The sequence below is a fragment of the Cricetulus griseus genome, chromosome 4, assembly GCF_003668045.3.
Source record: "Cricetulus griseus strain 17A/GY chromosome 4, alternate assembly CriGri-PICRH-1.0, whole genome shotgun sequence".
Lineage (NCBI taxonomy): Eukaryota > Metazoa > Chordata > Mammalia > Rodentia > Cricetidae > Cricetulus > Cricetulus griseus.
This window is the reverse complement of record NC_048597.1, coordinates 194,377,821-194,402,857: the sequence shown is the minus strand read 5'-3', so window position 1 is coordinate 194,402,857 and position 25,037 is coordinate 194,377,821. Positions and strand designations below refer to the sequence as shown.

Here is a 25,037-nt window from a genome sequence, read left to right as displayed (position 1 = left end):
CTTGCCTGGTACTGGAAACCTAGCCAACTACCCAGGGCTAATGAAGTCATAAATCTTGGAGAATCTACAAGCACCACTTTACAAAATCAGCATAATCCCTAACTACATTCTAAATATTTGTCCTTACACATATAGAAAAATGTAGCCCTTACCCTCATAAAGGAAATTTCTCTTTCCAATAAATGGAGACTGCTAGAAAGCAGATGCTCTCCCAGGCTGCCCTCAGGGATTCAACCACTCAGCAGCTATGTCATCACTAGTTGCTAACTCTTAAAAATGTCCCTGCCACCCCAGATCATTCTCTTGTTTGTTCTCTCTGTCTTCTAGTCTGTCTGTTTGTCTCTGTCTCTATCTCTCTCTCTCTCTCTCTCATCTCCCCATTCCAAGACAATCTTTCGATCTCCCTGCCCCAATAAACCTCTTACATGAGATCTGCTGCCTGGTGTGATCTCTTTGCAGCACACCTTGGCCCCAACCTGCCAATGTGCTCTGCCACTAAATCCTATCAGAGAACACTACAGAAAAACTACAAAGCAATCAAAATGCACAGTTGTAGAGCTGAGTCCCAATAGATTCAGCTCTAAACAACTCCCACCCCTAAGATTCAGGGAACACTGTGGAGCAGGGGCACAGAAAGATTGTAAGAGCCAGAGGAACAGGGAGTTTGCTGTAAGATTGTGTCTCCCAGTAACATCTATAAAGTCTCACCAACATGAAAGACCAAATGTGAGCTGAGCAAGGGCAATAGACATGCTAATGAGGATTTAGGAAAGCCCAAGAGGGTTCAACCCAAGAGAAAGAACTCTAGGCAATTAAGGAATACAAGGAGTAGGAAAAACAGTCTTCCCTACAGAAGAGTAATCCAATGGAAAAATATAAGCAAGAAACATTATACAGACTGAGGAGGTTGCATTTTTATATTTTGGACTATATATATATGTATGTAATGATAACTCTTTTCGCCAGCCACCTGAGTTCTGCCACCACGTTAGGGTCCCCAAATAACACACAGAGATTAATATTAGTTACAATGCTGCTGGTCAATGACTAGGATTTCTTATTTGCTAGCTCTGTATCAACCATTAACATTAATCTATATATTTTATAAAGCCTTATCTTATCGAGGACACCAGTGGCATGCATCCTCTCTTCCTGGGATCACAGGGCAACCGTCTCTCTACTACATTTCCCAGAATCCTCCTTCTTTCCTAGTCCCGTCTGTCTTGCTTCCCTGTTGGCCAACAGTGTTTTATTCATTAACCAATAAGAGAGACATATACACATAAGGACTTCCCCCATCATATGTATATACATACACATATTTGTATGCAATAACAGTTAATGAAAAAAGAGGCTATGAATTTGAAAGAGAGCAAGGAGGGTTATGTGTGAGGATTTGGAGGGAAAGGGGAAAAGGAGAAACGATGTCATATTACAATCTCAAAAAATAAAGAAGGCAATTAAAAAAGGACACAATGTTCATGGATACAGAGAGGGGAAGATTGTGGGAAGAGTTGTGGGGGTATAACCAAAACAAGTCATATGAAATTCTCAAAGAACTAATAACAATATACTTAAATTTTAAAAATTAGTAAAGGTAAAATATTTTAAGTCTTAGGATTTATTTGCTATAGCAGCAAACACAGAAAAAAGAAATACCAGTAATTTTAAATTAGTCTTCACTAGATGACATCATCACAAAACAGAAGATCTAAACTCCCTTGGGCACTCATGTGAGAACTGACATGATATAAGCCACACTGAAGTCAATGCATAGGATACCAGTTATAAACAAGTATCTGTGCACAAAGCTCTATTCTTCAAAGACAACTACGTGAATTTACTTAGTAATAAGGGCATCAGCAATCCAATCTAAATTATCAGGCCAGAAACTATAATGCAGAGTAGCCATAATCATACAATATAATATTCAATCTGAGGTCCACAGGATCAAAGGGATAAAACTAGAACTATTTCCTAAATAATAATGTGATGGATTATAGAGAAAAGACTTTGAAAATGGAGCCAAACTATTTACCTTACTAAATCAAGCCCAGCTTGCTGAACCTAGCCAAGGAGAAGTTAGCTGCACAGGTGACTCCAATGGTCCTGACACCTGCCTCTCTGCACCATTCTGTTTCTCACAGATTCAACCTGAGTGGCCTGTGAAAACAATACTGGGGTATTTTAGGAAGAGAAAAACATAGGAAGGTAAAGACAGTCTAACTGTATCTGATTGTTTGAACATCAAGCTCATTACACAGCCCCTATTCCACTCACATCACACATTCAAAAGTTTGAAATGGGTTGAAAACGTTCATGCAACTCACTATTCCAAAATGGTTCTTTGTAAATATTCAAAAGTGAAATGACACTGCATCAGTTATAGACTTATACCTTGCAAACTGTATCCATATCCCAAGGCACAATCGTCCGCAGATCAATGATTTCACAAGACACTCCAAGCTTTTCTTGTGCCATGGAAGCCACCTCCCGGATGACATGAACCTGAAGATGAGGGAAAATACACAGAGAATTATTAAAACAGTTCAGACCTGAAAGTCTAGTTGGGTGTCATAATGATATGCTACTCTCTGCAGTTGGACAAGTGATCTGCTGGGAGAATTTAAAAATGTGTTCTAGGCATGTTGATCCCCATGTCACAAAAAACAAGCAAGGAAAAATATCTTGATTATCAGTTAGAAATAAATGCTAGTAAAAGGGGAGAAATACTTATTCCAAAAGCTCAGGAGGCAAATAAAGGCAGAGGCAGATGGCTAGGGAGCATACAGAGAAAGAACACCCACAGACCACCAACGTTTATTAAAAAAAAAAAAAAATGGTAGAACAAGAGTTCTAAAAATAAACAAATAGCTAAAGAAACTGAAAGGGAAAACAAAAAAGTCACAAAAACTAAAGGCAAAAAGGGTTCATAGACAAAGTAGCCAGTATCCACGCCAAGTAAGATGCAAGTGCTGGGTTCAATAACTGGAACAGGAACTGGAGAGAAGGCTCAGTGGTTAAGAGCACTTGCTGCTCTTGCAGAACATCTGGGTTCGGTCCTCAGTATCATACATGATGGCTGACAACCAGCTCAGGGAGGGAGGGAGGGAGGGAGGGAGGGAGGGAGGGAGGGAGGGAGGGAGGGAAATGGTTTATAAGTAGAGAATTAAGACACCAAGCCCGGCTGTTACAGCTGGGGCAAATCAGATAAAAACTATCACTAGGAAAGACAAAGATACATAATTCTGTTGCTGGGTCATAGGAGAGGTGGTCCACATGGCCAGTAACACACTCATGAGAGGGAGTACAAGATAGGAGGAGAAAGATATCAATGCAGCATGTAACATGGAAATGCAATGTGAGCTGCAAAGGTGTTCTGAACGGACACAGCTGTGTACACCCACTGAACGTCTCAGTATGACTGAACAGGCACTTCACCTCCACCCAAAAAGTGTTACTAGAAACTTCCAGTCACAAAATGAGTAAATTCTGAGGAAGGGATGTGCAGCACAGTGACTAAGCTAATAAGACTGTGCTGTTTATGAACTGGGCCCGGTGGCAAGAGCCTGGAATCCCAGCACTTGGGAGGTACAGACAGGAGGATCAGAAGTTCAGTAGCGTCGTCAGCTGCATAGCAAGTTCAAGGCCTGACCTGAGCAACACTAAGACTCTGTTTGAAGACAGTCACAGCTGCTCAGGGTGCACAGGATATGTGATGGATGAGTCCTCAGCCCTTAGTAAGACACTCCGCCCTCTCTAAGGCAGAGGCAACATGGAAGAGGGGGCAGAAGGAGCTGGAAGATGGAGAGAAGGGCTGCAAACAATGCCACCTTCTAGGCAAGACACACCCATCGAAACCATGAACAGCTGTGGATGTCTGCACTTATCTCCACAAGAATGGACCTATCAAGAGCCAGTCATGAATGGAGGACGTGTTTAGGGGACCCTACATCTCATGGTGGGACTATTTTCTACTGATAGATTTGTGGAGAGGAGGAATCTCTGTCTTCAGACAGGTGGCCCCACCAGGCTCCAATGGATAGATCCAATCCACAGTTCACATGGATGTCCCTGTGGTTAAACCAAATGGGTCACAAAACAAAACCAAAACTCTTAAGTCTAAGAATGAGACTGAGGGGCATAAAGGGGGTGGGAGGTGGCAGCAATAAGGATGAAAAAGAGATGAGAGGATTAGGGGATGAGAGTAATCAGAAAGCATTATATTCATGTATGAAACTGTCAATACAGAAAATTAATCAAAAATAAAAATAAACCCTTTGTTTAAAAGAAAAGTTCAATCATTTGCTTTAACTTTGCTCAGAGTAGATCATATGTCTCACTCTACACACACACACACACACACACACACACACACACACACACACTCATGCAGTAAGGAACTATGAATTAACTTAATTGGGTCATCATTTGACAGTATACACACATATGAAACCATCATGCTATCCACCTTGAGTCACTCTTGTCTATCAGTTACACTGAAATAAAGGTGGAGGTGAGGGTGGGTGTTCTGTGTCTGACAGAACACACCAGAATTACAGACAAAAGCATCCCAGCACAGTGTGGCCTCAGCTGGTGGTCAACAGTACTGACCTGAGTGCCCCAGGCAACCAGAGTCACATCACTGCCCTCCTGGATGACTTCAGCCTGAGACAGAGGAATCTTGTAGGGTTCTACTGGGACCTGTTCCACTTAATACATAATGAGAGAGAAAAATGAAAGTTAATTAATGTTACTCACATGACACGTGTGTCTTAAGACTATAAGAATCTCTCCATGACAGGATCTCATTAAAAGTTTCATATAAAACATTTTTATATAGCTCCATGACATCACTATAGATAAACACATGCAATATATATGAAATATATCATCTATCCCGAAACATGAGAGACTGAAGCTAGAAACAGAATATATCTTAATGATAGAAATTGAATAATTTTTTTTTTTTTTATTCAAGACAGGTTTTCTCTGTGTAACAGCCCTGGCCAACCTGGAACTCACCCTGTAGATCAAGCTGGCCTCAAACTCAGAGATCCACCTGCCTCTGCCTCCTGAGTGCTGGGGTTAAAGGTGTGAGCCACCACCTCCTGGCTGAAACTAAATAAATCTTATTGATACATGTTTTAGTCCAACTTAACTCAGCAGTATTGGCTAAGTATAAGAATTTAGCATACAATGGTAAGATGATGGCAAAGGAAAATGGACTGTGGTGAATGGGATTCTCTGGATTTTGTACTTTTTGTGTGAATTTGAAACTGGTATTTTTTAAGTGTTTGTAAATGTGGGTGAAATGGTATAGCAAGTGAAAGTTCTTGAAGCACAAGCCCAGTGACCTCAGTTCAATTCCCATAACCTACACAAATAAGAAAGAAGAAAAGCACCTGGATAATGTCCTCTGACCTCCACTCACACACTGTCATGCACACACAGAATAATTTAGAAGTTAATTTTAAAAGAAACTTAAAAGTTATTAACAAATCTGCCAAAACCCTATTTGAGAGCCTTAGGTTCTCGGACCAGTTTTCTTTCAAGCAGGAAATTTATGAGCATTTGAAACATGGGGAGAAAGCACGTAGTAGGATTAAACTTGTTGTTTCATTTCTGTACCGTGCATCAGTGAACAATATTACCCATAAGCGACCAACAACCTACAGACCTCACAAAGATTAACCAAATCAGTTTCAGCAGGCCAAAAAGAAAAGACTAATCCACTGATATCCCTAGGGAAACAATTCTATGATTTTCCTATGTAATCAAGCACAGGAAATTGTCAGGTGAATTTTCAAATGAAATTAAGTAGGGGTTTGACAAATCTGCCCAGCTTAGCTACGAGGTTTTTCTGTGAGAGCAGCAGTGTGGTAGGAATGCTAGGGAAAATGGCTGCTCTTTTTTCTCACCCCACCCCACTATTTACATTAAACTGATCTGTGTACTTCTGCTCTGCATTCAAAGAGCAAAAAGGAGGAAATGGAATACAACCTTGCCTCTGTTCCCCTATCTCTGAAACAGCACTGCCCAGTAGTCATCAATGCTAACAATATCCTGGCTGTCTCCAATACACAGCACCCATTTGTTTTTCCTGGATGCTCTTTCTGCATTTGATTCTATTCCCCTTCTTAGGAGGCAGGCTCCCGAGTTACACACACACTCCCTCTCCCCCACAGCTTCCCTTGCAGCTATATCACACGAAACTCTCTGCTGATCTGCAGGTTCTAATTTGGAAGCTGAAGAAATGAAGGAAAAGCAAGTGATCAGAATAATTCTAAAGTTCTGCCTGCAGGCTCGGTGATATCAATAAGGTTACTGCAGTGCAGCAGCACCCAAGGACGACAGCTAATGCGCCTATGCAAAAATCGCTGCTAAGAATGGCTACTAGACACACAGCCTTAATCATGGTTACCAACCATCTCAAAGAACAAGGTGCTACTCAAAAATCCTGCAATAGATGTTTTCTACTTTTATTATGCAAATTGGCATCATCTGTCCGGAAACTCCGAACTCTTAGGATCTTTTCTGATATTAATAGTATGCAAGTACACAAACATGCAAACACCTTGCCTTTCTACTTTCACCTTATATACACAAAAAAAACTACATCCACATTCTTTTATTTACTTAGCAATATATCTTGACCATCTTTTCCACTCAATATAGTTTTTAAGCCATATTAATAAGTTTAAAAAAAAACAGTTAAATGGGTAGAGCTATTACCATTACCATTGATGTATTACTGAGCATTGTCAATCCTTGTGTGTATATTTGTGCTATTTCCAACCAATCACATATCAGCAACCAGGACCTAAGACAGTCATGTAGTCTTTAAATGATTAATATATCTAAATAAATTAAAAAATGGTGTAAAAACTATTAAAACTTCTTTTATAGGTAAATCTCAAAGCAGATGATTATTAAGCTAACAAACACAAGACATAAAACAGTAGTAGAAAACTTATAAGCACTTGAGTGTTTTAAAAGTTAGTATGTATCAAACTATGTCACATCAAATGGTTTTAGAGACTGGCACACTAAAGTTTACAAGTCAATTTATTTTTAAAGAGCATGTCTTTTGGCTTATAGCCATGGCAATTATTTATGTACTGAACATGGCTGTTTTTACCCTACAACAGAGCTAAGTAGCTGCAACAGACACAAAATTGCCTTAAAGCTAAAATATTTACTATCTGTTCATTTACAGAAAATAGCAGCTACAACTGTACACAGCCCATTAGAGATCAATCTAGTTTACTCACTAATGGTCTAAACCCATATTGGATGGATGGATGGATGGATGGATGGATGGATGGATGGATGGACTGGCGGGCGGACGGACAGACAGACAGATGCATAAATGAACAAACAGATGGAACGATGGGCAGACACAGGGACATACTTGACTAGGGTACTATATTCTACTTACTTGGCAGCTAACCTACTTAACCATGAAGGTCAAGACCACACTGAGGACACCTGGCCAAAGATAGCACCCTGGCCCTCTGCCATTACTCCATGCTCTAGCAGCAAGATCACAGGCCAGCAGAAAAGGCATGGAGCCAGCACACATTCCATTCTGCTTGTGAGTCAGTGACCAATATGCAAGAACCCTGTCTTCCTGCCTTGTAAATCAATTGTCAACTGGTGAATTGCAAATCCCTGGAATAACGACTCTGAGGCTGGCACTTACATGAATGGGTTGGAATCTTGGCACATCTTCCATTGAAAAATTGCCAGCAATGACTGCCTTGCTGTTTTAAATACATTACTCAGAACAACAAGGCCTCATTATTTTAGCAATTAAGGAACAGCATGGGAAACAACGCTTTATTGTCTCTATTAAGACCAAATTGGGGCAGTGGACCCTCTGTAGGAAGCAAGTAAAGTCCTGAGTGAATATCAAGGACCAATACCTCATCCGTCTGAGGAAGGCTTTGTTTGCAGTATTGTGCTTATGCAACTCCCTTCAAAATATAATGTATAATTAAGAAATACAGATTAGTAGTCATCTATAATAGTCAAACTTTAGTCAAGTTAGGTATGTTTTCAAGGTCATACACAGATAGATATAGATGGTCTTCAAATACTTCAAAGATCTACAGAAAATAGTATTTTAAATGTTTTTATAACATAATGCTCATGACAGTGAGACATGTCTGCTCCTAACAGTACCAATTCACTTCATAAGAAGATAATGGGCATCAAAGAACCTCCTTATGGAGTTTGCTTTCTTTATGGCAAACACTAGCCATTTGAGCAAAAAACTGCCCTTACCTAAATTGCTGACAGTATACTATTCAAACTGGACCAGCAGGTGGCATAAAAAGTGACTGCCAATCTTTGCCAAGACACAGTAGGACAGTCCGTCAAAATTACCTGTTGCACAAAAACATTTGTCAGATGTATGAGGCCTGTAGGCCAAAGATGGATGCCCCAACATTACAGAAGAACTTAGGGTGTCTGTCCAGGCAACCAGATATCCCAGTCGCTAGGTAACATTTGGAGTCTTTGATGGAACTCAATACTAGGCAGTCATAGTTAAAGTTTTCCTTAGTTATGATAAAAGATAAATTGGGTATAAAATTTTAGAGTCAAGGATAAAAATAGAATATTTCCCTAATTGCCAAATACAAATGAACTAGATATTGTAACTGTAATTCTTACTTGATAACTGTTTTTGTTGTATAAAATTTTACTATGTTAAAGGGGGAATGTGGAATATTCTTACACATTGTGTGAATATATGTCACTGTGATTGGTTTAATAAAGAGCCTGACTGGCCAATAGTTAAACAGAAAAAGGTTATATAAGAAAGCCAAAGTGAGACTGCTTGAAAGAAGGCTGCAAAGAGAAGCAAGATGGGCATACCATACTGAAACTACCAAGCCACGTGGCAAAGCATAGATAGAAATATGGGTTAATTTAAATGTAAGAGTTAGCTAGTAACAAGCCTGAGCTATTGACCGAGCATTTATAATTAATATTAAGCCTCTGATTGGTTATCGGGGAGCAACTGGTAGGACAGCCTTCCCCAGGTAAGGCTCAGAGGGATGGCAAAGCCTTCCTTTGGTCCGAGTGTAAATTCTGATGTGTGTACATAAAATGGCTTACTGGTTGTACTTTCTACAACCTCACCCTCTCCGGTGTTTTACAGCCTGAAAATTACTCCCTTATGCAGACTAATCCTATTGAGATTAGCTAAACGTGACTCCTTATTCAGCTGTACAAAATAACCCCACCTCCCTGTTCCACTGTATATAATAAACACACTGAGCTTCAAGGTGCTGCAATGTCTCCATCCAAGAACTCAGACCTCCCGATCTCAGCTTTTCTGTACATTGTATCTATGTGTAAGATCTTTCTTCATGACTTGACCACTCCAGTCAGGTCAGTCCCTGGAACCATAATGAATGCAGCAGGGCTCTTCAAAGTTATTTTCAGATGGGCATCAGTTTAATCTTAAACATGTAAAAGTGGGGGTGCATCTCGAATATACTCATTTATCAATGAGCCAAGCCAGATGAGTTAGTGAAAATTACAGGTATTTTGTAGTTACAGTAATTTAAATAACACATTTCAGGAGAAGGTCATTTCAAATAAGGAAGTGTATATCCCTACCCTGTAGCTATGTGCTTTCTAAAAAGGGACAAGCAACGGGGGTCAGAACACTGGCATCAGAAGCTAAAGAGTATCATGTATGCACAGATCATGGAAAGCAACTAAATCTACTCCCCTCTCCTTCATGCTGATTGCATTCACACCCAAATGAGCACTGCACAGAGAAATCAGCACTGGATACACAGTGATGACCGTACAACTGAGAAAGTAAGGAGTGAAACAGAACATAAAAAATCATTAGGCAGGACAGGTTTTTATAAAAGTATATTATAAACTTCTTACTTCCACACTTGCTTGCTCATGAGAAACCATTTGCATGCACAACACATGTTCACTTACAGATTCCTGGCATGAATAAGTTTATTTTATTTCCAAATAGCTCATTTCCCATACCAATGCCTTTTCCCCAGTTTCTTTTTAATAAGCCACCTTAAACAGAGTTTTACAAGAAACAAAATACATAAATAATATATACACTATGCATAATATAGTCAGTTAACAATGACCAAGCATCCAATGTATCCAGGTTTCAAGTAAAATGTTGGACAAGGGAAAGAAGGAAGGGAAGGAAGGGAATGAAAGGAAGGAAAGGAAGGAAGCCACTCATGCTATTGAGAAACACAACTTCACATAAATATGAAAGTTACTATTAGCCAAGAAATAAAAACATGATATTGACAGCCTATCACCAACCATTCTAGAAATTAAGAAGGAAACAGCCTCCTTACAGAACTCAAGGAGGTCTCACCAAGTAAGGCACAATGGAGGGAAGTCTTGGAAACAGAGACACTTGACATGAGAGACAATAAAGAAGAATTCTGTGAGGAAATAAAAGGCATGAAGTGTGTAGTCAAGTGTGTGCTTAGACAGACATCTAAGAAAACAGACCGACAGTATTTAGATGAGGGATGTTGTGGTTTGAATAAAAATGGCCCCCATAGGCCCATAGGGAGTGGCACTATTAGGAGGTGTGGCTTTGTTAGAAGTGTGTCTCATTCTCTTCCTGCTGCCTTCAGGTCAAGATGTAGAATGTCTGCCTGTATGCCACCATACTGAGTGCCGTGATGATAATGGACTAAACCTCTGAAACTAAGTCAGCCCAGTGCAGTGCTTTCCTTTATAAGAGCTGCTGTGGTCATGGTGTCTCTGCACAGCAATAGAAACCCTAACTAAGACAGGTAGTGGAGTATTGCTGTGATAGACCTGACCATGCTCTTGTCTGGAGGGATGTAGCTTTTTGGTCTTTGGATTAGAAGAGCTAATGAGCCATCCTAGTAGAAGCCAGAAGACAGTGGTGCTGGGGGTGATTTGAACTGTGGGGGCCTGACTCAAGAGATTTCAGAGGAAAAGAACATTTGTATGTGGCCTGCTTTTTCATTTTGACTTTATAAGGGATTACAGTTACGAGATTGCCAGGTGTCCCAGAAGAGACTTTGAACTTTGGACTTTTAAACAAATTTGAGACTGTTATATAGATTATGGGGACTTTTGAAGTTGTACTGAATGCATTTGGCATTCTGATATAGCTACAAGCCTTGGGGGTCAGGGAGTGGAATGTGGTGGTTTGAATAAATATGGCCCCATAGGGAGTGGTACTATTAGGAGGTATGGTTTTGTTGGTGTAAGTGTGGCCTTGTTGGAGGAAATGTGTCTCATTCTATTCCTGCATCCCAGTGATTCCCTTTATACCTGACCATTAAACAAAAGTCATCTGAACAGATACTCCAAGAATCAGCACATATCTTGCGTGTGCCCAGACTTTTTATGCAAACACTTTTATATATAAGATAATATATAAGATATAATAATATATAAGATAATATATAAGATATAATACATAATATATAAGGTTGTAAGTATCCATTATTTCATATAATAATACATATAAGGTAATATATACGGTTGTAAGTGTCTTTATACAATACAATCTATTGTTTCTAATTCAATGGCAATATTACTTTGGAACAAAAAGAAGCCTATGCTTTTTCAAATTAAATGCATCTGTTTAATCTTCTCAGTGATTCTTGGAGTAAGTTTTTCTATGCAATCACCAGTATGCTACATTACTAGGTTAGCAAAAGTGCTAACAAATCAATTGTACAGACAACTGTCCCCTCTTCTTTAAAACATTTTAATTCCTTTGGGTATTCCAAATGAAACACACATATATCTTAAGATTCAAAGCTACCATTCACACACGAGAGAAAATGTGAGGTTTGTAGTTCTGAGTTTGTAGACTGGCTGTTCCCAGCTCCATCCATTTACCTGCGAATTTCATTTTTCTTAACGGTTGAGTGATACTCCATTGTGTAACTGTACTATATAGAGGTCAAGAAATTAGTAAGGCTTCATGGGAAGGAGGGAAGAACATAGCAATATATGGAGGGAAGGGTGAATAATGGAACAGGAAGGGTTAAATGGGGTGGTATTTGGAAGAGAAAATGACAGACACTAAAGACTTTCTGAAAAAGACATGAAAAGCTACTGCAGAGGCTTCCTAAAACATAAACATTTTCATATACAAAAACAACTCAAATGTAGCTATATTTTACTGGGACAACTACCTACCTACTAGACACCATAAACTAACTGTACTGGCTGGTTTTGTGTGTCAACTTGACACACAAGCTTGAGTCATCAGAGAGGAAGGAGCCTCAGTTGAGGAAATGCCTCCTTGAGACCCAGCTGTATTGCATTTTCTCAATTAGTGATCAATGGGGAGGGCCCAGCCCATGGTGGGTGGTGTCATCCCTGGGCTGGATCTCCTAGGTTCTGTAAGAAAGAAGATTGAGAAAGCTGGGGGAAGCAAGCCAGTAAACAGCACTCCCCCCCCCCCCGCATGACCTCTGCATCAGCTCCTGCCTCCAGATTCCAGCCCTGCTTGAGATGCTGTCCTGACTTCTTTCAGTGATGAATAGCAATGTGGAAATAGAGGTCAAATAAACCCTTTCCTCCCCAACTTGCTTTTTGGTCATGGTGTTTTGTTGCAGCAATAGAAACCCTAAGTCACTAACCAATAAAAACCCAATGTCAAGAATGGGTTACCTCTATCAGATCTGTCAGCCAGTTAGGTCCTATAGACTCCCAAGTTTTACAGATTGCCACTGTTCTTAGTTACTGTACTGGCTGGTTTTGTGTGTCAATTTGACACAAGTTAGAGCCATCAGAGGAAGGAGCCTCAGCTGAGGAAATGCCTCAATGAGATCCAGCTGTAAGGCATTTTCTCAATTAGTGACCAATCGGCGAGGGCCCAGCCCATGGTAGGTTCTATAAGAAGGTGGGCTGAGCAAGGCATGGGAAGCAAGCCAGTAAGCAGCTCCCCTCTATGGCCTCTGCATCAGTTCCTACTTCCGGGATCCTGCCCTGTTTTGAGTTCCTGCCCTGACTTCCTTCAGATATGAACAGCAATGCTGAAGTATAAGTCCAATAAATCTTTCCTCCCCAATTTGCTGTTTGGCCATGGTGTTTCATCGCAGTAATAGAAACCCTGACTAAGACAGGCAAGACTGATGGCAAGACTCTATTGCTGAAGATGTCACAGATTACTATGTATCCCTGCCTGCCCTTGAGCTCACCGCAATCCTCATCCCTCATTTTCCCAAATGGAGAGATCAAGCAGGTACTGACCTGGAAGCTTAATCCTTCCCGGCTAGCATTCACAGGGAAAGTGCTATGCACGCTACTAGAGGAATGAAGTAAAACTCAGTCTTACCCAGTTGTAAACCCCAGGAGCTAAACTACAACAAGCCTGGCAAGACATACTGACTGGTCCAACAGCGGCACATATGGCGAGGGAGAAACCAGCCGTGTTAGATTTAAGTAGATTTAAAGCCTGTCCCACAAGATGGAACCCATACATGGCAGTTATCAGGGCTAAACAAGTCACTGACCCTGGAGGAGAATCTATTCCTCTGCTAACGTGGCACCCTACTGAGCCGACTCCTAATGAGGTCTGATTAAACCCACGGATTTGCACATCTCTCAAACCTTATCCATGAAGCTTCTTTTTGCAATCAGTGGTGATTAAGGCAGAGATTCGCTACTAGTCAAGGTGCAGAGAACAAGTGAATGCAAAGTGCCCAGTGATATAAATATACATATAAATATACAAATATAAATATATCACACTGTCCTCCTCGCTAGGTTCAGGGGTTGAAAGACTTAAGAGTCAGAGGTGGCAGATAGGGAAACAGTGTTTTCCAGACACAAAGGGCGGTTGCACTTAAGAAATCACAACGGTTGTGACAGCATGCACAAGACCTATGCAAGCTCAAATCAAGACAGAATTCCAGCATGGAGGGGAAAAATGGGCAGGAGTCCCATCCGTAGCCTTAGGTCTATTGGTAATTTAAAGATGCTGAAGAAGAGAGAGTTAGCTTTCTCTAAGGGCATTGTCCCAGCAGGTCTCACATACTCCAGTAGGTGCCCACACACCTAACAATGTATAAGGAACATTAATGAGGCTTAATGGTTTATTTAAAAAAAAAAAAAAGACAGGAAACAGGTTGAGAGAGTAAAATTGGGGGGCGGATGGGGAAAAGGTTGGGAGAGGAGTTGAATATAATCAAAATACAGTGTATTAAATTCTCAAAGAAATAAATATTTAAATTTGAAATTTTATTTCCAAATGGATTTTCTATAGGAACAAACAAGATGTGAACTTCACACAAGGAAATTGGCAAAGAAAATAATTAAACACTAAATTACAGCCACTACACATCAGCAATAGAGAGCTGGGAAGAGGAGGGGGGGGAATCACTTAACACAATTGAGGTTTAAAAAAATTATGTTAATGTCAATTTCAAATGGATCACTGGTTTGTAAACTGATAAGAAAAAAAAGCACTAGAAATTTGATGTAATGTAAGTAAATTTATTCTTATTGAAGAAAAAATAGGGGCTAGAGAGATGGCTCAATGATTAAGAGATCTTAATGCTCTTGCAGAGGGCCTGGTTTTGGATCACAGTACACAAATCAGGCTGCTACTAACTGCCAGTTCCAAGAGATCCTCACCTGGCCTCTGCAGGCACATGGTGCACAAAATCATACAGGCTCGCCCACATACAAAAGAAGGAAGGCAGGGAGGGAAAGAAAAGAAAATTAGACATAGAGTTTTATTGTCTACCACACTGATACATAAAAACAAAAAAGCTTAATGTGTTTCTTCCACATTTACAGCACAGTTCTTGTCAATCACTCATGCAGTTACAGTCATGGGTATCCAAGTTTCTCCAGAAAACACAGGTTTCTGCATTAGTGACACATCACTTTTAAAAATGGATCCAAAAGAGAATTAGATGGTTGCCCCTAGAGGCTCATGTTACCTCAGTCATGAGGTACAGCCACCGGGTTGACTCTTGCTTCTGAAAGTTGGTAAACCTTTCTGGACTTTTCCACATGCCTAGAGCCATTTAGACCTCATTGTCAAGAGTAGGCTTCTGGTGCTTCTAGAATTTTTGTTTGTCATGTTGATTACATTTTTAGAAGTTCTTACTATGTATCCCTGCCTGCCCTTGAACTCACAGCAATCCTCATTCCTCAATTTCCCAAATGGCAGGCATGTGTAAGTATGTGCCACCATATCCAGCTTTGTGGAACTTTCTCCATCATGGGTACATGAGAGGCAATAGCAACTACTGGCCCCTGGAAAAAATGACCACAAGATGCTACTGACTTCAAGCTCCATGCACCACCATGATGCAACCAAAGAATACATGGGGAGTAAAGATAACAGAAAAGGGCTTAGTACAGATTTTGTGAGCTTCTACTTTACAGAACATTTTTTTATTATTTCCATTAGTCAATTAATTCTCTCAATGAACTAATAGAAATACATTTTACAGAAAAGTTATTCATAGAATATTTACAGTTTGCCCTTTACTATTTGCCTATACAGACTATACATTTATAGATTTTTGTACATAGACATTTTTAATACAGTTCCTTCTCCCACATACTTAAACACATATGAACCTATGTTTCTTGCAACACTGTTCAAAACAGACAGAATTTAGAAGCAATTCAATGTTTCATTAGCAGGGGAAGGATGAGGGTATGGTATGTATTCTATGAAGTAAAAATCAGTGAGTGACACCTATGTTAACTGACAGAAATATATCCAAATATGTGGCAAGTAGGGAAAGTTATTTGATGGATTTGTGGCTCCAGAGGCCCCACCCTTAACTGAGGAACTATTGATAGCTGATGGCTTTTGGGCAAGGTTTTTCCTTAAGGGTATGGCCCCAGGTACATCCACAGTGCATAGCTCCACAGCCAGGAGTATGTAAGCATCACAAACTGAACCTGATGGACTTTTAAGAGGGTAGGGGAGTCACAAAATTAGGAGAGTGGGTAGGAGTGGAGATGAATATGATCAAAATACAATGAAAGAAATTCCCAAAGAATAGAAATACATTTTCAAGAAAAGCTATTTGTAGAATATTTATGGCTTGCTCTTGATTACTTGAGTACCTAGATTATGTATTTACAGATTTTGGTAAGTATATAGAAAAAGATTTTGCAAAGAAAGTTACAGGAAACTGCTTCTTTCGTTTTTATGTCTTATACGTAAGCAAGTATGTTCCTCCTAGTCACCTGTGAAGATAAATATAAATATACAGAACTGGGGCTGAGGAATGGAGTTGGGAGCGAAGGAAGTGAAAGGGGAGCTTTTGCTATTTTTAGTCTGTGTATAATCTATACATGGCTATGGAGCTGAAATGGATGAACCTGTTACAAAGTGCCATGACTCACGATCCTAAATTCTATACAGAAGCAAACATGCATCACTCCGTCACATGGCATCAGCTTAGTCACTAAGACTATAACTAACTTAAGGTTTGAAAGACAGATACACGCATTCAATGTCCAAACTAAATCTGGAAAGTAGGAAAATTCAACTTTGTCCACGGCTATGAATGGCACAGTTTATCGATCACAGAAAATGTCAACAAATTCAAAGGTAAGCTTTGCACTTCAAGTCCCCTGAAACCTCTGACTCTCCTTCCTACTCAATGTGGAATCAAGGCACGCTCTGCGGTAATTAAATAACTTAACGGCAGTCCCGCTTGTTTTAGATGTACAACAAAAGTTCTCCCATATGGCTAAGACAGAAACAGAAACCTACATGAATAATCCATAAGAGAACAGAGACATATAAAGTATGAAATTTTACTTGCGATCAAATAAATGAATATTTCACTGCGGAGAAACATATGCTTCCTCAGTAATACACAGATACAGGAACTGAAATGATGTAGTATAGACAATACATTTACAGATGAAATTATATCTACCAAGTTCTTTGTAGAGATAACAGGTAACTTTTTAGATGACTGACATTATAGCTTCCTAATGAAATCTATGCCTAGAATTCTTAAAATGAATTGTTTCAGGAATTATATAAACAAAACTTCATATTTAGAGAAATCTCTTTCTTAACAATGCCATACAAGCCAATTTTCAAAAACAAAACCAATAAAGTGAAATAGAAGCCCAGGGCATGAGCCTTCAAAGAATGACAGTGGATTTGCACAATGAATATTCACTTAAGGTAATACTTATGCAACAAAACTGTATACGCCTCAGATTTTCAGGGGCTTTTTTTCTTCATAACCAAGATGCATTTCCTAATTAATTCATTAGCAGTCATGTTAGTAGCCAAAACTAGAGGTGCAGTGTATTAATAATATTTAAAGGTCATTAGCTTGCTGAAGAAAGAGGAAGTAACCTACTTTCCTAGGTAGAAACAATTATTACAATAATGACAAATATACTCAGTAATAATAATGATGAACAATAACTATTCATACAATTTAAGGGCAATGTTCATTCTCTGAATAATGCCCTAATATTCTCCACGACTGTGCAGTATCATAATTGTTATAATAATGAATTAGTATTCACACAATAGACTGTTACCCAGCAATACAGATGAACTAGACACAGACAATAACATGGATGAATCTCTAACAACTAGGTTGGACAAAAGAAGACAAATACAGAGAATATATGTGAAATTCCACTTCCACGAAGCCCAGAAACATGAACAACTAATCTAATCACAATCAAAAGCAACTAGGCTTAGAGCTGAGGGAATGGACAGGCAGAAAGCAAACCGGAAAGGGAGTGCAGTCATGATTAAAATGTCCTGCATTTTGTTTTGTATAGTGGCTATATGAATATATGAGGCTGTCAAAAAAAACATCAAGCTGAACACAATAGCTGTGTATTTTATTGTATTAAAATACAACACAACCAAAACATGTGGTTTAAAGTTAACTGTTCAAGAGTGATTTGCCAAAGTAATGTTCTTGAACTGGGGGGGGCGATACGCTTTAGACAGTATAAATCATTTGATATTTAAATTTTCCATTACAGCTGAGAAATAAGCAGTCACAGATGTGTGCTTATAGAACTATGATTGTGAGCTAAAGGGAGGGTAAGCAAGAATCTTGGTTTACTGTGACAGATGCCCAGGGGAGCCTGATACCATAGCACCTGGTTAACAGTACTGTACCTGCTTTACCACAGAGTCCTCTGACTTAGAGGACCTTCGGGGTCACCTATCTAAAGTGAACTTTCAATGTCATGAATTGAAGTACAAGTGCCTTCACTTTCCCATTCCACCCACAATGACTAAACAAAACTCAACATGATCTTTTATTCTTGTTAACGTTTTACATTCCACAATCAAAGTCTAACTAAATGGGTTTCCCTGAAGTTTACATCTGAGGACAAAATTAAATGTCACAGAACTTGATCTGTAAGGAAAGTAGAAAGCAAGCTTAGGGGAAAAGACCTAAAAAAATAAAAAGTAAAAAAAAAATAAAATAAAAAATTAACCACATAAAAGAATGTAAGGATAGTCACAAATACAAGATTTAAGAAATCTTTACCTGCTGCCCTGTAAAGTATTTTAGGTTCAAAAAATATACATGGATTTTTATCTTCTATGCATGACAATAGAAGTCCCTTGGCCTGGAAAGGGCTTCTGGGTATAACCACCTGTAAAAACATACAATTTTAGTAAAATACATCTCCAGTAAACCCACTTCCAAGGGTTGATACTTAACCAATCAAGTGTAACTAATTCAACTAGACCACGTATTTGTACTTATTATAAAATGTAAGCGTTGGCTCTCAGAAATCTCTTTATCCACAAGTATTTCTAAACTGATTTCCACTAAGATGCTGAGCTTCCTTTGAGGACCTTACCTTGCCTGTGGCAGAAAGAGAACCTGCAGACGGAGGAGGAGGAGGAAGAGGAGGAGAAGAAGGAAAAGAGGTGTCCACCTTTAAGTGCCACCTCCTACTAACATTCTGCTATCTCTTGCAAATGAAAGTGCCATGATCCCCTTCTTTCTGACGGGCAAATGCAACCTGCACTTCATGAAGGAAAAAAGCAACCCACTGAATTTTGTGGACCAGATATAGAATCCAGTTGCACAGAAAAAAGACCAAAAAAAAAAAAAGCATGGTTATTCCACATCTCCAGTGGACAGGGCAAGGGCTCCGAGACCTTCAGGAGGAGGCTGGTGAAGAGGACTGACTGTAAGAAACGCACGCGATAACTTGGCAAAGCACTCTGAGGGGGTCATTTCATCTGTCCTGCACAGTGACCCCAGGAAATAGCTACTACTCTTTTTCCCACTTAGAAACAGAGACTGCGGCTCTTACTGGGTAAGGACACTACCTGAGGTCACAGTACTTGAGAGGACAGAGATTCTTACTCTGTTCTGATGCACCCAGAAGACCACACTCTTGACCATGGCTCCTCAAATCACAAATTAGTACCTAAGTTTTCATGATTGTAAAATAACTGTCTGAGAACAAACTTCACTGGAAGGATTACTAGAATAAGCCTGGATCTATACAAAGATCAAACAAGACTCCTTGAAGCAAACCACCTTTGAGTTTCAAACTCACTACTGTGTTTTGTTTTTGTGGAACTGGTAATCAAATCCTTAGCTTGCACATACCAGGCAAGTGGTCCACCCTGAGCTACATCCTCAGCCCTTAATCTAGTTGAGAGAAAGACATTTTAGGTAGACTGGACTGGCCTCAGACTCTTAATCTTACTGCCCTGAGGGAATTGTGTCATTTTTATCAAAAGAATTTTGTTTAAAAATAAAACACCATAAATCTCTTTATTAGCCATATCACACAAAGCTGTTATGCTTCTGTCCTTTAGTTTCTCTTTGCTTTCTTCAAATAGTTATTTGTATTCAAGTTTATAAATAAGAAATAGGAAACTGACAGTAGATGATTAAAAGTTCTGTTGTTTAAAACCTCTAGGATATGGTGTAACATTAAATATGACTAACATCCAGCTCAAGATCAGAAGTAAGTGTTGCTTCAAACTGGCTCTTATCCAAAACTACCACTTCTGGCTTGTGTCAGAAAAGCATACAGCCTCCCTTCAACTGGGACAAACCTCATGAAAAAAAAATTAGGAAAAAATGTAAACATTTTTACAATTGATTTATGTTGTCCAAAAAAAAAAAAAAAACATGCTTCTCTGGCTAACACATCTGTGAGTTTCTATGATTCCCTGGAAAGCTACTTGATGAACATCAAGAGACAAAACACTCAAAATATTTGTAACATCAAAAGATTTAAGCTATTACAGGAGACAGCTACAAAGGGAAGACTCGTCCAAGCAGATGAAGCAGTTCCCTTACTCTAGATTGGAAAAGATTCCCATCTATGTAGGAGCTTTCTCTCTGTCTGCTTAAAAACTGAAAACCTGAGCTAAAAGCAGACACCTCTTTGAGGTAAATATTGGTAAACAGTAGGTTTTGTTAAAAGTACCCCAAAATCAAAATGAGAAAAACCCACTAGAAAGAAGAAACTAGAATTTTAGAAGAATGTCATACCCTTTAGAATCTATGGAGTTAATGAATTCCAACATCATCCCGGTGCTGCTTCCGGAAGAACATTCTAGAAAACTGGGCATCAGCAAGTTAATCTGAAAAGGAATGCTAACCTCCCTTTCTCAAATATAGTTAAGTTCCTATCAACTGCAAAGCCCTGGTTGTCTTCCTTCAGGGAAGAATACTAACAGCGTAAGCGAAGGTGGAAACATCAAATGACGATCAAATAAAGGAACTAAGCAAGAATACCTTGATTCCTGGGCAGTGGGCAAAAAAGGCTTCAGGACTCTGAGAATGGTAGAGGGCCCCGTGGCCTACACAGCCCCATGGGGCCCGGATGGTGAGGCTCCCACAGTTGAAAAGATCCCCAGAGCGATAACGGTACTTGGCAGCTTCGTTGACAATCTGCAGAGAGAGGGGGCATGTCACAGTGACTTTCCTACCCAATGCATGTCCTAAAAACATGCGGTTGGATCTTCAAATGCATTCCCATTACAACAGCAAAGCACCAACACGATGCAACAGGTGTTGCATCAGGCAAGGCGGAGACGGGTGGGCAGAGCCTGTGTTTAAACACTCAGGGACTGACCTGAAGAGATGCCTTTCCTGGCAAAGCATGTGGCACCTACCTGATCAAAGGCAGGGAAAATATAGTCGGCAAACTGGATTTCCGCAATGGCCGTAGCACCAGTGACTGCGATTCCAATCCCAAATCCAACAATTCCTTGTTCACACAACGGGGTGTTGAACACTCTATCTTTTCCTTTAAAATAAATTAATAATAATAATAATAATAATAATAATAATAATAGGAAGAGAAATAGAAGACAAATCTAATGTAGATATTAAAGCAGTGAAATATACAGGACATCTGATAATTGGGTAGGATAAGAAATTTGGGACAGGTAGAGGAAATTGTAAATAGCATTATGATTGATTCAGTACATAACTGCATTAGACATAAGAAATCTAAATATGAGATTTTTGAGCTAATATCTGGGCAACAACAGATAAAAATATCCCCCCCCCAAAAAGGGGACCTTTAAAGTACAGCTATAACACAATAAACGATGTGACTGAATGGCATACTCAGGATGCTAGCGCCTACACCAAGAACTCTAATACTGACAGGAATGGACCAACCGTATGCTCCTTTTAAACCAACTAGATTTTAAAGATTTAAATCAAATTCATCATGTCTTGAAGCAAACGACTTGGATGTAGGAAAGAGGCTTGTTGGGGGAAGTGGAGGTAGCAGGTGGGAGGGAGCTGAGAGACAGTGGTGAGAGAAGTCAGCATGCACTTTGCACATGTATGAAATTGTCAAACAGCAAATGCAGTAAGAATTATTTATAAGAGTATGTGCACTGGCCTTGGTGGGATTATTCTGGAAATCAGTAACAAAAAAAAAAAAAAGTAAGATAATGTGTGTGGGGCAGTTGCTGTCCGTAGCTCTTCCTAAAATATAGGAGGCCCTGGGTTCAAGTCCCAATATTCAAGGAGAAAAAAACAAAAAAACAAAAACAAAAACATATGAAAAGGGGAAGGGGAGTGGTAGGGAAGGAGGAGGGGAGGGGAACAAGAAAGTTAGCTAATTATCTTGCTGTGGTTTGATTATAAAGTATCCCCTATAGGCTCATGGGTGAGCACCATCACCCCATCCCACCACCAACATGCCCAAGCTAGCAGCCCTGTTGTGGAAGGATGTAAGACCTTTAGGAGGTGAAGGCTTTCTACAGGAAATAGGTTCTTGATGACAAGCTTTGAGGCCATCCCCACTTCCTCTTCCCTCTTAAGACAAATGTGACCAGCTAGCCTTCCCTGCCTGCTGCCATGTCTTCCCTGAGCCAAAATACCACCGAGCCAAAATAAAGTCTTTCCCCGCTAAGGTGCTTTTATCAGGTTATGTTATCACAGCAACAAAAGAAAAAAAGGGAAGGAAGGGAGGGAGGAAATGGAAGGAAGGAAACACAAGGGAAAGAGGAGGGAAAGGAGAAGGGGAGATACAATAAAGTTTGTGCTAGGTCTATGGCCATATCACCCTGACCATGCCCGATCTCATCTGCTCTCAGAAGTTTATGTTAGAAAGCTTACTAAATGCATATACATAATATATAGCTCAAAAAAAGAAAAACTGGATATTAGAAAAGGTGTTAGAATTGAATAACGAGACTCTGTCTCAATTCAATGAACTACTGAAGATAACTGCAGAGTTGCTTCTTTCAAACCAAGCCTCCACTATTCATTAAAGACTTTGAGGATCCCCCATGGGAGGCCTCCTCACCTACCCTGAGGAGTGGATGGGGGTAGGATGGGGGTATGGTGGTGGGCATGGGAGGATGGGAGGGAGAGCAAACTGGATTGGTGTGTAAAATAAAATTGTTATTAATTTAAATAAAAATTAATTTTTAAAAATCCCAGGGAAAAAACAATCAATTTCTAGAGGCACTGGCAAGCTACAATGAGGCATTAACTAAACACTTGTACCCTGAAAGAAGGAACACAGAGTGAATGGTGACAGCTGTAAGACTCGCCCAAAGGGACTCTCCACATTTTATCAGAGACTGCTAGAATCCAGACAGACAGAGTATATTGATGGGCATCAAATAACATCAACTGAGGAGGTCAGTGACTGAAAACCAAGCAAGTATATTCCATTTATGCACAAATTGGTCCAGAACTCACTGACACCTGTACCTGCATAACCCTCTAAAAAGAACTCAGTAGAAAATAACCTCTGGACATTAAAAGAGCTGGTCAGAAATGTGTCCTGTGCCCACCAAAGAGAACACAGGCGTATGGAGTCCTAGTCTCATTAAGTCAAAGGAGCTTCATGGAATGGAAGGAATACACTATTGGATAAGGAATGGGTCACCAAAGGAACTAAGAGGAAAATCTAAACATTCCTAGAACTAAACAAAAGGAAAAACACAACATATCTAAACTTACAGGACACAATTAAATCACAAAATCAATCCCGAAGAGGGTGGTTTCTAGCTACAAGTGTCTATTTAAAAAGAAAGAGACAGAGAGACAGAGAGAGAGACAGAGAGACAGAGAGACAGAGAGAGAGGTCAAATCTCAAATAATGCATCCGAGGGCTTTGGAGAAGCAAAAACAAACCAACCCCAGAAATGGTAGCTGGGAAGACAGAAATTAATTAAATGAGAGAAAGAATCAAAGAAACCAAGAGTTGGTTCTTTGAAAAGATAAATAAGATTTTCATATCCTTAGATAAACTAACCAAAAGAAAAGGGAGAAATTACAACAGATGCTGAGAAAATTCAGAAAATCATTATGACAAACATTAACATATCCCATTAGCAGCTTGACATGGTCACAGAGACCTTTAACACCAGCACTCAGGAGACAGAAACATGTGGATCCCTATGAGCTCAAGGTCAATGTGGTCTACACAGCAAGTTCCAGGCCAGCTAGAGGTATAAATTGAGGCCCTGTTTATAATCAAAATATATCTTCCTAAATTGGAAAAGATAAAAGAAATGAATGAATCTCTGAATGCATACAACCTACCAAAATAATCCAAGATGACATCATTTGCATCTATTACATCTATAACAAACAATGAGATTGAAACTGTAATAAAACTTCCAAACTAAGACTGGGGGGACAGTCCAGTCAGTAAAGTGGTTGTCTTGCAAACATGAGAACCTGAATCAACTCCCCAAAACCCACATTTTAAAAAAGCCAAACATGAACCTCCATACCCTTGGGACTGCTACTTGGTGTGGATCCAGAGTCCCCTATTTCTTTCCTGCCACCCCTTCCAGCCATGTCTTCTAGACTATCTCCATTCCTTTGTGACTGCCTCTGACCCAGAGAACAGCTTTCTACCAGGAACCCATAGCTGCCACACTAAGTTGGGTCTCGGGTATGCTATATGTGTCCTCCTTTCCCTCATGCTAGCACAACTCCATCCCCCTGAGACTTGGCCTCTTGCTGCAGAATTAGGGTCATCCTAGCTTTTGACTGCCACCCTTCTCAATCAATCCTTCCAGGCCATCTCCAATACTTTGTAAACCCCAGCAATCCACAGAACAAGGTCTCAACAGGGACCAACAGCTGCATACTTAGCTGAGACTCAGAACCACTCTCTATCAGGGATCCCACAGTCACCACACTTGGCTGGGACATAGCCACCTCCATTCTTTTGTGACTCAATACCAACTCACAGAACTGCTCTCTACCAAGGACCCATGGCTACCACATTTGGCTGTGACCCATATTGTGTTAGCAGCAATTGTCTTAGTTAGGGCTTCTTCTGTTGCTGTGAAGAGATACCATGACCATGGAAACTCTTATGTAAAACATTTAATTGAGGGGGCTCACTTACAGTTTCAGAGGTTTAATCCATTATCATCATGGCAGAAAGCACAGCAGCAGGCAGACATATGCATCTTGCAGGCAACAGGAAGTCAACTGAGACACTGGGCAGTATCCAGAGCATAGGAAATCTCAAAGTCCACCTCCCACCATGATGACAGACTTCCGGCAACAAGGCCATATCCA

At 39.9% G+C, this 25,037-nt stretch overlaps 1 protein-coding gene across 6 annotated transcripts in view; it reads right to left on the bottom strand.

The window, feature by feature from the left end:
* Bckdhb (branched chain keto acid dehydrogenase E1 subunit beta) overlaps nt 1-25,037 on the bottom strand; it is a 177,793-nt gene that overhangs the window by 110,142 nt on the left and 42,614 nt on the right. For all 6 annotated transcript variants that reach the window (XM_027411032.2, XM_027411031.2, XM_027411030.2 and 3 more), the window contains exons 4-8: nt 21,137-21,270; nt 20,757-20,912; nt 18,531-18,639; nt 4,615-4,712; nt 2,398-2,508 (exon numbers count right to left, since the gene is read on the bottom strand). In XM_027411032.2, coding sequence (XP_027266833.1) covers nt 2,398-2,508; nt 4,615-4,712; nt 18,531-18,639; nt 20,757-20,912; nt 21,137-21,270 — 608 coding nt within the window. The remainder of the gene's footprint in view (nt 1-2,397; nt 2,509-4,614; nt 4,713-18,530; nt 18,640-20,756; nt 20,913-21,136; nt 21,271-25,037) is intronic.